Source organism: Ruditapes philippinarum, unplaced genomic scaffold (genome assembly GCF_026571515.1).
Source record: "Ruditapes philippinarum isolate M1 unplaced genomic scaffold, ASM2657151v2 ctg3931_1_1_1_1, whole genome shotgun sequence".
NCBI lineage: Eukaryota > Metazoa > Mollusca > Bivalvia > Venerida > Veneridae > Ruditapes > Ruditapes philippinarum.
Window position 1 is genome coordinate 126,653 of NW_026860597.1, and position 12,669 is coordinate 139,321.

Below are 12,669 nucleotides of genomic sequence, written 5' to 3' on the forward strand. Positions count from 1 at the left end.
TTTCTGAAACTTAAGAACAGATATTCACTTGAAACTTTATAATATATGAAGGGTCACAATTAAGTAAGCTCTGAAGCTCAGTATTCAAAGTTTTTCCACCCTTCATTACATTTTGACATAATTATGCTATTTTTTTTAACTTCACTGCTTTTGTTTGTTTTAGTACATTGGGAAAATGAAAGGTTATTTTGTAACTGTTTCAAACATGATTTGACAATATATATTTATACAATTACCTGTACAATTTGTCTTTTTTCACCAGAGATAATTTCTTTTTATGTATATTTATTTGTGCCACTAAAGTTATTCCCTTAACCACCTTTCCAAGTCCATATGTTTATTTATTCTGAAAAATAAAATAAATGTAAAAAAACTGAAAAATTAAAGTATATTCAAAGACATTTAACATTTTTTGGAGTAAAAAAGAGAGAGAGAGAGAAAATTTAAAGTATATTCAAAAACATTTAACATTATTTTGAGTAAATTAAAATAGAGAGAGAAAAAAAACAACAAAGAAAAAGTCAGAGAGAAAATATGTACACAAACATACATTCACTCATTCAAAAGATACTTGCTTACCTGCATACATACAAACACAAAAACAGAAACAAAAAAAGGAACATTAGCGAACTAGTTTCTATTAATTTTCTAATGTTTTATGGTTTTGAATTTATTTTTGATCACAAAAAGATTTTAAAAATATCGAAAATTGGTCCAATTTTGGTATATTATTTTAAGGATAAAATATTTCATATGTATGATGATATAATTTACTGAAGTTTACCGGAAGGGCGGCATATTACAATCGCACCGTCTGTCTGTGCATTCCCACTTCATTCGTGTCCGGACGGTAACTCTGTCATACATTGAGGGATTTTGAAAATGCTTGGCACAAATGTCTACCACATCAAGACGATGTGTCGCGTTCAAGAATTACGTCCCTACCTCAAAGGTCAAGGTCACACTAACATTTTGAAGTTTAACATTATTGCAATTATAGTTAATAGGTACACACATTTGTGTCCGGACTGTAACTTTGTCATGCATAGAAGGATTGTAGAATCATATCCCTTCCTCGAAGTTCAAGGCCTCACTTACATTTTGAAGTTTCACTTTATCACAATATTATTGAGTTTTATAGGTACACATATTTGTGTCCGGACTGTAACGAAGGATTTTAGAATAACTTGTCATAAATGTCTACCTTATCAAGACAATCAAGATGACATTTTGTGTGTAAAACTCATGTTCCTACCTCCAAGATCAAGGTCACTCTTAATAGTTTCAAGGTACAGTGGAACCTGTCTAATCCGAACTCGTCCGGACCAGAAGAAAAGTTCGGATTAGAAAGGTTTCCGGATTAGAAGTTTTTTTTTACATGTTTGTTCATGTTATTGGCAGAATAGTTTAAGGAAAGAAAACTGGAATGCATTTGAAATTGCAATATCAATATTTTATTTTTGCAATCTCTTATCGTTCATTAGACATAAGAATTATGTTTATTAAACATGTGAATACAAAAATAAATAAATAAAAATAGATAAATAAGCAAAAATATAATATCCTCAAGGGTAAGTTAATCTAGGATGTTAAACAGAAGGCTGAGACATAATTAAATATTCGTACCAGCATTTGTCAATTGTTGTTTACTCTTATCCGATTCAGTGATTATCCGAATTCACTGACAGTTTCCATTAATTTCCATTACCTAATCACATGTCATTAAATTTGTTACAAAAGATTAAAAGATATTTCTGTTGCATCATATCTAAATATTTATTGAAGGTGGCGAAAACAATCAATTAAGCAATTAAAGTAGATATCAAGGCAAGCTAAGTGTAATTTTCACACCTTCGCAGATAATACGTTTCACCCATTAATCAAGAGAAATTACTCTTATCAGTTTGGTGTATGTTTACACCTGCAAGATGTGCGATTTTTTTGTTATTTTAAATGTAGGTGTGACATTTGGCAAAATCTGTTCGGATCCCAGAGGTTAATTTTAGAGTAAAATAAGAACAAAAATTGAAAAACTCGTCCGGAATTCGGAGTAGACAGGTTCCGGATCCGAAAGGTTTTTTACTATTGAAAATAGAACGAAAAAAATCGGGACCGGACACTTCGTTCGGATAAGAAAGGATTCCGGATTAGAAGGGTTCGGATTAGCAAGGCTCCACTGTACTTATGCTCATAAGAAGAGATTGAAGTTTCCAAACTGTAACATTGTCATGCATTGAAGGATTTTAAAATAACTTGGCATAAATTTTTACCACATCAAGATGATGAGTCTCATCCAAGACCCATGTCCTAAGGTGTTAAGTTTGCTATAAATAGCACTTCATTTTTAATCAATAATTTACTTTCATTCTCTTTTCTTTCCATAATACTTGAGCGCTTAAGAAACCTTTTCAGGGGCATTTGTCACTTGTATAACAGTTCTTGTTGTATATTGTAATGAATTATTGTTTTCTTGCAATGTGTAGATCTAGCAATAATAATTGATCAAACTATTGCACCGAAAGTCCAGATCCATACCTCAATCTTTTAAAATAGCACATTTTGTGCTTCATTTCTTTTAGGTGGGGGACATGGGTAACTCTGTTACAAATTGTTGTTAAAATGGTTCTGGTCTATTTGATAAGTAGGGAAAAGGAGGTAAAAATAGACTTTGAAAAAAATAAAATCTTATTCTCACAAACAACAGTGCTTAGATCTATGATCTTTTGCATGAAGCATCATCTTGTATGCCATTGGCAAACTTGAATTATTTCTTTTTATTTATAATAATTTAGTATACAAAACCAGTAGAGGATGAGAAACCAAATGGTACACATGCTAACAAGAATGACAGACCAAAGAAGAAGAAGATGACTGATGAAGAAATTATTGAAAAATTGCGTACAATTGTGTCACTTGGAGATCCAAACAGAAAATACACTAAAATGGAGAAAATTGGACAGGGGTAATGCTTTTAAAGTATGCACATAAGTCAATGCACATAAGTTTTTGTGTCACCTCTATTGAGAAGTGGCAATATAGGGATCACTTCTCCGTTGTCTGTCTGTCTGTCCGTCTGTCTGTCAGTCTGTCAGTCCGCTTTTATGTGGCTATTTTTAGCTCACCTGTCACAAAGTCTGTCCGTCATCCGTCCCTCCGTAAACTTTTACTTTAAATGACATCTCCTCATAAACCACTAAGCCAATTTCATCCAAACTTCACAAAAATGTTCCTTTGGTGGTCTACTTTAAAAATTGTTCAAAGAATTTAATTCCATGCAGAACTCTGGTTGCCATGGCAACCGAAAGAAAAAACTTTAAATATCTTCTTTTAAAAACCGGAAGAGCTAGAGCTTAGATATTTGGCATGAAACATCTTCTAGTGAGTGTCTACCAAGTTTGTTCAAATAAAAGCCCTGGGGTCAAAATTGGTCCCGCCCCAGGGGGTCATTGATTTTCCCTATATGCATATAGTAAAAACTTAAAAAATCTTCTTTTAAAGAACCCAAAGAGCTAGAGCTAAGATATTTAGCATGAAACATCTTCTAATGAGTGTCTACCAAGTTTGTTCAAATAAAAGCCCTGGGGTCAAAATTGGCCCCGCCCCAGGGGGTCATTGATTTTCCCTATATGCATATAGTAAAAACTTAAAAAATCTTCTTTTAAAGAACTCAAAGAGCTAGAGCTAAGATATTTAGCATGAAACATCTTCTAATGAGTGTCTACCAAGTTTGTTCAAATAAAAGCCCTAGGGTCAAAATTGGCCCAGCCCCGGGGGTCATTGATTTTCCTTATATGTGTATAGCAAAAACTTAAAAATCTTCTTTGAAAAAACCCAAATAGCTAGAGTTTAGATATTAAGCATGAAACATTTTCTAGTAAGTGTCTATAAAGTTTGTTCAAATGAAAGCCCTGGGGTCAAAACTGGCCCCGCCCCAGGGGTGTCATTTATTCACTATATGTGTATAGTAAAAACTTAAAAAATCTGCTTTTAAGAAACCCAATGAGCTAGAGCTTAGATGTTTAGCATGAAACATCTTCTTATGGGTGTCTACCAAGTTTGTTCAAATAAAAGCCCTTGGGTTAAAATTGGCCCTGTCGGGGTGGGGGGGGGGGGGGGGAGCTATATACAGGTGAGCGACTTCAGGGCCATCATGGCCCTCTTGTCTTTTGTGTGGCTAAAGGGAACAATAGAGTAGCCACATTATTACTGTCTCGTGAAAGCATCCGTCTGTTCGTCCATCACGAAACTAGTCCGGACTACTCCTCATAAACTACTGGTGCAATTTCATCCAAACTTTACAGGAATGATCAGTACCAAGTTTAGTTGTTCATATCATCAGCATTTTCCAGTTCAATGATTTTGTCCGATTTATGGCCCTTTAATAATTTTTATTTTTAAAGTTTGTCCGCACTACTTCTCTTATACCACTAATGCATTTCAATGAAACTTTACAGAATTGATTTGTAGCTCAAGTCCTTGCGTATATTGCATGGGTTTTTCGGTTGAATGATTTTTGGAAGAGTTATGGCCCTTTAATAAAAAAGGTGTTTTTTTTGCTCACCTGTCACGTGAGCTTTTGTGATCGCTTTTCGTCCGGCGTTTGTCCGGCCGTCCGTAAACTTTTACTTTAAACGACATCTTCTCATAAACCACTAAGCCAATTTCATCCAAACTTCACAGGAATGTTCCTTTGGTAGTCAACTTTAAAAATTGTTCAAAGAATTTAATTCTAAGCAGAACTCTGGTTGCCATGGCAACCGAAAGAAAAAACTTAAAATATCTTCTTTTAGAAAACCGAAAGAGCTAGAGCTTAAATATTTGGCATGAAACATCATCAAGTCAGTGTCTACAAAGTTTGTTCAAATAAATGCCCAAGTGTCAAAATTTGCCCCGCCCCGGGGTTCATTGATTTTCCTTATTTGTATATAGTAAAAACCTTAAAAAATCTTCTTTTAAAAAGCCCAAATAGCTAGAGCTTAGATATTAAGCATGAAACATCTTCTAGTGGATGTCTAATAAGTTTGTTCAAATAAAAGCCCTGGGGTCAAAATTGGCCCAGCCCCAGGGGGTCATTGTTTTTCCCTTTATGTATATAGTAAAAACTTAAAAAATCTTCTTTTAAAAAATCCTAAGAGCTAGAGCTAAGATATTTAGCATGAAACATCTTCTGATGGATGTCTACCATTTTTGTTCAAATAAGGGCCCTAGGGTTAAAATTGGCCCCGCCCCAGGGATCATTGATTTTCTTTATTATCTTGATTACTATTTATCACAAAGTCTTCATATTTCACATATTGATTGGTCATAACTAGTAGATGACCCCTATTGATTTTGGGTTTACCAGGTCAAAGGTCAAGGTCACAGGGTCTTTGAATGGTAGAGGATTTCAGCTCATTATTTTGAAAGGTAATTATAACAAAGTCTTCATATTTCACATAGTGATTGGTCATAACCAGCAGATGATCCTTATTGCTTTTCACAGGGGTCTAAAATGTCAGAATAGTTTCTGCTTATTATCTTAAAAACTAATCATCACAAAGTCTTCATATCTCTAATAATGATTGGTCATAACTAGTAAGTGACCCCTATTGATTTTGTGGTCACTAGGTCAAAGGTCAATGTCACAGCGGCCTTAAATGTCTCATTCTTGAAAACTATTTATCGCGAAGTCTTCATTATTTTTCTTTTTTCCATAATTGAATACTTTAATGTACCCATTTATGGCAAGTTTCTCTAACAAAATTACCAATAATGTGTGTCAAGGTCTAGAAAGGGGGGCATATTTTTACCCTCCTGCGCTTGGTAGTGTGAGCCTGTAACTATCCCTCTCTTGTACGGTGTTGAGCTGCCTCATGTGGCTGCTGGCCAGATCTTCTGTAGGTTGCCCTCTACTTCCTGTCTTTGTCAGTCAGCTTCTCTGTAGACTGCAACTCTGTTTGACTTTGCCCCTTCTTACTGCTCTATTTGACAGCAACTACCTTTTATGACTGCTCTCCGTGACTGTGTGTTGTTTCGTATGTAGACAGCATCTATCTTTTGACTGTTAGCCGTGATTAGATAACACGTTGTCTGCTACTGCTAGTCGACTGTCCGCTGGGCATTCACAAAGTTTGAACTTCAATGTTAAAAAATAATTAAGGAGGGAAAAATTACAAATGCCTTTAAAAGTTTCTAAAGTTTATAAACAGCTTAAACAAGCAAATGTATAAATTAACTGTAAGTTATTATGTCACAAAAATTGTTCATAAAAATACTGTTTTAAGTTACAATCTCAAGTTCCCTCAATAAAGTTTCTAATCAAAACAAAACTTAAACTTCACAAAAATAAATGTCAGATTATTTATTTAATCGTAAAACCTCAAAGATAAATTAATAAAAAAGTTGTGTACCAGAATAATTTCGAGTAAATGCCAAAGTATAGAGAATTTTAAAGAAATATTCAAAAAGGTGCACAAAGTGAAATTTTGGTGTTGAAGTTCTTCATTTGAAGGGAAGCTGGCTATTTATATGCCACAGTCTCCACACATTCCACAACTTTGTGGAAGATATTTTTGTGGGCTCCATAGTTTTTCTCGTGGGAAGACGTCCCACAGATTTTCTTGTGGAAGGAACGCTCCACAGCTTTTTCTGTGGGCTCCACAATAATTTTGTGGGATATCATCTGCGCCAAAAATAGGCACCTAATCAACAAAGTATGTACATCAAAACTCATAATAAGAATAATCATATTGAAATATTACATTCTCTAAGTGACAATTTAAGTTAACAAATTACTATCATCGGATAAAGAACTATCCCTTGCATTCACTACGTAATAACAGTAGACATAATAGTCCAACATGGCTGACATAGAAAAGTGCATTTCAAATTATCATAAATATACTATTAATATTAAATTCAGATGGATTTTTAACGCAGATTTACATTTTAAATGAGGCTACATCATGTACAACCAAACTTTAACATCTTGAGTGTGAAATAAAGGAATTAACTATTTTGACAGAAGTCACGAAATCAAATTAAAAACACAGGATTCTACCATGGATAACATTTAGGGAAAATCTTCCAGAGTCAGGAAGGATTAAATAGCTGGCACAATAATTATGTAGATTTAAGTTGATGTCCTGTAAGTTTCATTAGGACACCACATGATTAACTGTGTTGTCGCCAGTAAAAGCTTCTCAAAATGAAAGTGAAATTAGAAATAAACAAGACTGAAATCCAGTGAAATCACAAAAGGTAAAATTTCTAGGGCATTACAATATGTGTCGTTAGACATTTCTTGTTGTCAGAGTTTTTGCCCTTTCATGATTTTAATTTTGAAATTTGTCCAGACTACTCCTGTTATACCACTTATGCAATTTCAATGACACTTTACAGGATTGATTGATAGCTCAAATTCTTGTGCATATTACACAGGTTTATAGGTTGAATGATTTTTTGCCAAGTTATGGCTATCATGAGGCAACACATGTCATCACTGATGGCCTTTGTGTCACTGCAAAATAAACCTGTCATCCGTTTGTAGTTTTGGACAATAGTTATATGCATGGTATCAGAATAAGGCTTACAGTTTTTAGTCTTTGATGTTGGCCGGTCTAAAAAGACTGCCAAAGTCATATCAATTAATACGAGACAATAATTTACTCAGGTCATTGGTCTTTACAGACCGGCAGAGACGTTGATTTTGCAGAGACTGTTAATAAGTAGGTCTCATGTGATTTATCTGTATCAATAGACACTCTGAAAGCAATATGGCATGGTTAATAGGGGATGAAAGATAAAAACAAGAGAAGATTTAAAACAAGTCACTAATAATTAATTAAATATTTGCCAGAATTCTAATTTGTTAGAAATATTTTGGACGCTGTTTTATTTGCATTATTCCATTCTAGACAAAAAAATCAATCTGATATATAAGGGCAATCGTATTAATAAGGGAAAAAAAACCAAAAACTAAGGGCTTAAAAACAGAAACAGTGTTGAATTGTTTTATCCTTGACCAGACATTTTAAGGAAATGAACACATAAAGAGCATAATAACTTCTGATATTTTTATCTGAAATGGACAATAGTTAAGTGCTTAGTACAAAATTTGAGTTACTGTTTATCATTTAAAACAGGTATATTTACTGTGTTATAGTGACATTCTTATATTCTTTAAATGATGCAGCATATGAAAAATGATTTCCAGATATGAAATGTAGACAGGTAATCATTAGCATGTAAACTTGTTTTATTTGAAGTAGCTGATAGGGGCATTGTTTCCATAAAAATTAAGACAGTGGTGAAAAGTTGTAGCAAATTGATAAGTGAAGAAAGTAGCCCCTTTTTGCTGGCATGTTCTGCTTCTCTGCACAAAAAGGCCCCCAGAGCTATATGTAGTAAAATCTTGTCCTGCTTTCACAGGCCAAACTGCTCCTGGGATTTTAATGAAACTGCACAAGAGTGATCAATACCATCACTAGTTGTGCATATTGCTGGCACTTTCTGCTTAGCTCTACAAAATGGCCATCAGAGCTAAAAATAGAAAAATCTTGTCTGGCTTTTACTGGTCAAACTTCTTGCGTGATTTGGACATGACCTTATAGGAGTGATCAGTTCAATATCTTGTTGTGCATATCACTGGCATGTTGCTTTGCTGTACAAAATGACTGCCAGAGCTTACTATTAAGATTTTAATGACATAAGATTAAATCACATAGTTTTTAGAATAAAAGACCCAATCTGATATAAAAAAAAGTTTTACATAATTATGTTAAATACACACATTGATTTTAAAAATTACACTAATTTTAAAGATAGACTAGGTTCAATTTCATATTTAAATAAAGTTACAATTCCTACACAGTGTCTTTCTAAAGGTAAAATAAACATGTATTGAATTTGCATGGAGTACATGTGTTAAGTTTTTAACTCTACACACCAAATATTAGACAAATACGGTATGAATACATAGTGTCTTTAAAAAAACTAGCAGTTTTTTTAAGAAATGACCTTCTTAACTTGACCCGTAAAATGTAATGCAGCTTTCAATACACATTTTGTGTGATCTTTTATTCAAATTAGACATAATTTATTATGCCTCCCTTCAAAGAAGTGGGGGTGTATTGCTTTGCATTTGTCTGTTTGTAGACCAAATGGTTTACAATCAATTACTAAAGAACTCTTAGGCCTAGGAACTTCAAACTTGGTATGATGATTGTTCATGACTAGTTGATGGCCCCTATTGATTTTTGGGTCAAGGGATCAAAGGTCAAAGTCACATTGATCTTGTAGGTAAAAATTGTTTCCGATCAATAAATAAAGAAAGCTTTGGCCTAGGCACTTCAAACTTGGTATGATGATTGTTCATGACCAGTAGATGACCCCTATTGATTTGGGAGTGAAAGGTTAAGCTCACATTGACCTTGTAGGTAAAAACAGTTTCTGATCAATAACTAAAGAACGCTTAGGCCTAGGAGCTTAAACTTGTGTGATGATTGTTCATGACCAGTAGATGACCCCCATTGATTTTGGGGTCAAAGATCGAGGTCACATTGACCTTGTAGGTAAAAGCTGTTTCCAATCAATAACTTGACAAGACATTGGCCTTTGGCCCTCAAACTTAGTAGGTGCATTGGTCTTGACAAGTTAATGACCCCTTTTGTTTTTAGGGGCAAGGGGTCAAAGGTCAAGGTCACACCGACCTTGTATGTCAAAACGCTTTCACATTAAGCTTGTCCGGCCATCACAGGTCAAACTACTGGTGGGATTTCAACCAACCTTTACAAGAGTGATCAGTACCATCCCTAGTTGTGCACACCTGTCGCTTCTTTGCACAAAATGGCCACCAGAGCTGAAAATAATAAAATCTTGTCCAGCCTTCACATGTCAAACTATTGATGGGATTGCAACCAAACTTTGCAGGAGTCATCAGTACCATCCCTAGTTGTGCACACCACCGGCATGTTCCGCTTCGCTGCACAAAATGTCAACCAGAACTAAAAATAGAAAAATCCTGTCTGGGCTTCACATGTCAAACTACTGATGGGATTTCAACCAAACTTCACAGGAGTGATCAGTGCCATTGCTAGTTGTGCATATCGTCGGCATGCTCTGCTTTGTTGCACAAAATGTCAACCAGAACTAAAAATAGAAAAATCCTGTCTGGGCTTCACATGTCAAACTATTGATGGGATTTCAACCAAACTTTACAGGAGTGATCAGTACTATACCTAGTTGTGCACATCATGAGCACGTTCTGCTTCACTGCACAAAATGGCCGCCCAAGCTAATTGTCTGGCCTTAACAGGTCAAACTACTGATGGGATTTCAACCAAACTTCACAGGAGTGATCAGTGCCATTGCTAGTTGTGCATATCGTCGGCATGCTCTGCTTTGTTGCACAAAATGGTCACCATAGGTAAAAATGGTAATCTCTTGTCCGGCTTTCACTTGTCTAACTACTTGTGGGATTCCAACCGAACTTCACAGGAGTGTTCAGTACTATCTTTAGTTGTGCATTTCACCAGCACTTTCTTCTCCCCTGCACAAAATAGCCGCCAGAGCTATAAATAGAAAAATCTTGTCCGGTTTTCACAGATAGAACACAGATGGCACTCGTTTGGTAGTTTTTGGGCCGAATATGGGGACCTCAAAATCATATGTATTTTTCCCCTATCTCAGAAAAAAATCCCCTCGAATTCTATTATAAGTCAACTTCAAGTAAATTGTTTGATTTGTTAGTCTAAATTAAAAAATATACTAGCTATTGATTTCAGTGGTAGGAAAATTACAAACTATTGGAACCAATAGTAGGAAATAGTGAAATGAGTAAATGTGATTAAAGATACATAAAATACATAATAACATAAAATTTCGAATTTTGCCTTAAAACGACGCAAAATTCTCCTTTAGGGTATGGGTACTTGTACCCTAAAGGTGTCTAGTGCCCTGATTTAGAATTTTAACACATTATGTGTCCAACAATTAATTAGTCTTTTATGTCACATATTAATTTTAAAATTATAGTTTGTATTTAACACATAAACATATTATGTAAATTATTTTTAAACAAATCTAAAGCAAAACTAGAAACGTGTCATAACTCAATGAATCCCCTGCAATTGCAGGCAAAATTTCAAATGTTATAATAGTATTTTGTTCAAAATTTGTTTCAACAAATAATTTTTTTCATTTAAGTTCATGCCCTTAACCCTTTCCCTCATGAGCATATTGTGAAAAATGGCCGTTTTCATTAAAAAGGCTTCAGTTACAAGTTCAAACTGCTATGAAACAATGAAAAATGCTTCAATACTATTCAAACTTGGCACAAATGTTGACTGGACCATTGCCTTTGTAACGACATACTCAGTCTTAATTTTCCTGTTACCATTATGGCAATGAGGGGACATCTCAAAATTGCTAAAACTCTTTATTTTGCGTTGATTTTTTTCATCAAAATTTATTTCAAAGTCCTGCAACTTCTCAATGGATTGAGATAGAGTCAAAGACTTTTCAGCGTTGGTTACACATTACCTTATGATCGACCTGGGGTCATTTTTAGCCTCTCACAAATCCAAAATTTTCTTGGCCGTTAAGAAAGGGTAATAGAAATAAATTTTCTTGAGCCCTTGTGAGACCAAGTATACCCGTACTATATCGTGCCTGCCATTTATGATTCATACTTGAACCATATTGGTTGTATGGTGATCGTATGAAACTGTGTGTGCACTTGTGAGAATCTCGAGAAAGACACTCGAATGGCCCGAGTGTAACTCAGATATCGCCATGGTTGTTTCGGTTGTATGTACGATTTACATCGGTGGCCAACCGTATAAACTGTGTGTTCTGTGTGAGACGGACTCTACTTGTTTACCATTTTTCTATTACCCTTTCTTAATTGTTTATGCTTATCAAAAACTATGCTGTGGCTTTCTGTAACTTTTTCCCTCGATAGCCATAATCTTTTTCTACGTTTAAATGTTAAACGCCTTACTTTTTATTAATTTTTCTTACTGATCAATTTTCGAGACGTTCCGACGACCTAGTTTTAACGAGAGTATTTCTTTACAAGTGACATTTGAATTTTAATTGCAAAATATAAATATGGTTTAACCTTTTACCCCATGAGCATATTCCAAAAAATGGCCGTTTTCATTTAAAAGCCTCCTGTAACAAGTTCAAACTGCTATGAAACTATGTAAAATGTTTCAATATTGATGAAACTTGGCACAAATGTTGACAAGACCATAGCCTCTGTAACAGCATGCTCAATCGTAAATTTCCTGTTACCATGGTATCAGGAGGACGTCTCAAAATTGCCAAAAATCACTATTTTGCATTGTTTTTTTCTATCAAAACTGATTTTAAAGTGCTGCAACTTCTCAATGAACTGAGATAGAGTAAAATTAAAGCTTTTCAGTGTTGGTTACTAGTTACCCTAAGATCTTCCTAAGGCCATTTTTAGCCTGTCACATGTCCAAAATTTTCTTGGCAATGAGGGGGGACTACCGTCCCCCTTCAAACCCCCAAATCCCCCCTTCTGGCAACCCCCTGATGTAACATTTTAATAGGGGGCAGCACCAAAAAAGTGGTTACTTTTTTGAACAACATTTCTCAAACGAAAAACAGTGTTTGGGGCCTAAATAAGGTATTTTTTTCAGTGCTTGAGGCCTCAAAAGGGGG

At 34.8% G+C, this 12,669-nt stretch overlaps 1 protein-coding gene across 7 annotated transcripts in view; it reads left to right on the forward strand.

The window, feature by feature from the left end:
- The window catches only part of LOC132712736 (serine/threonine-protein kinase PAK 2-like), a 168,740-nt gene that overhangs the window by 90,939 nt on the left and 65,132 nt on the right, over window positions 1–12,669 (forward strand). For all 7 annotated transcript variants that reach the window (XM_060695155.1, XM_060695158.1, XM_060695161.1 and 4 more), the window contains one exon: window positions 2,793–2,962. In XM_060695155.1, the coding sequence (XP_060551138.1) occupies window positions 2,793–2,962 (170 nt within the window). The remainder of the gene's footprint in view (window positions 1–2,792; window positions 2,963–12,669) is intronic.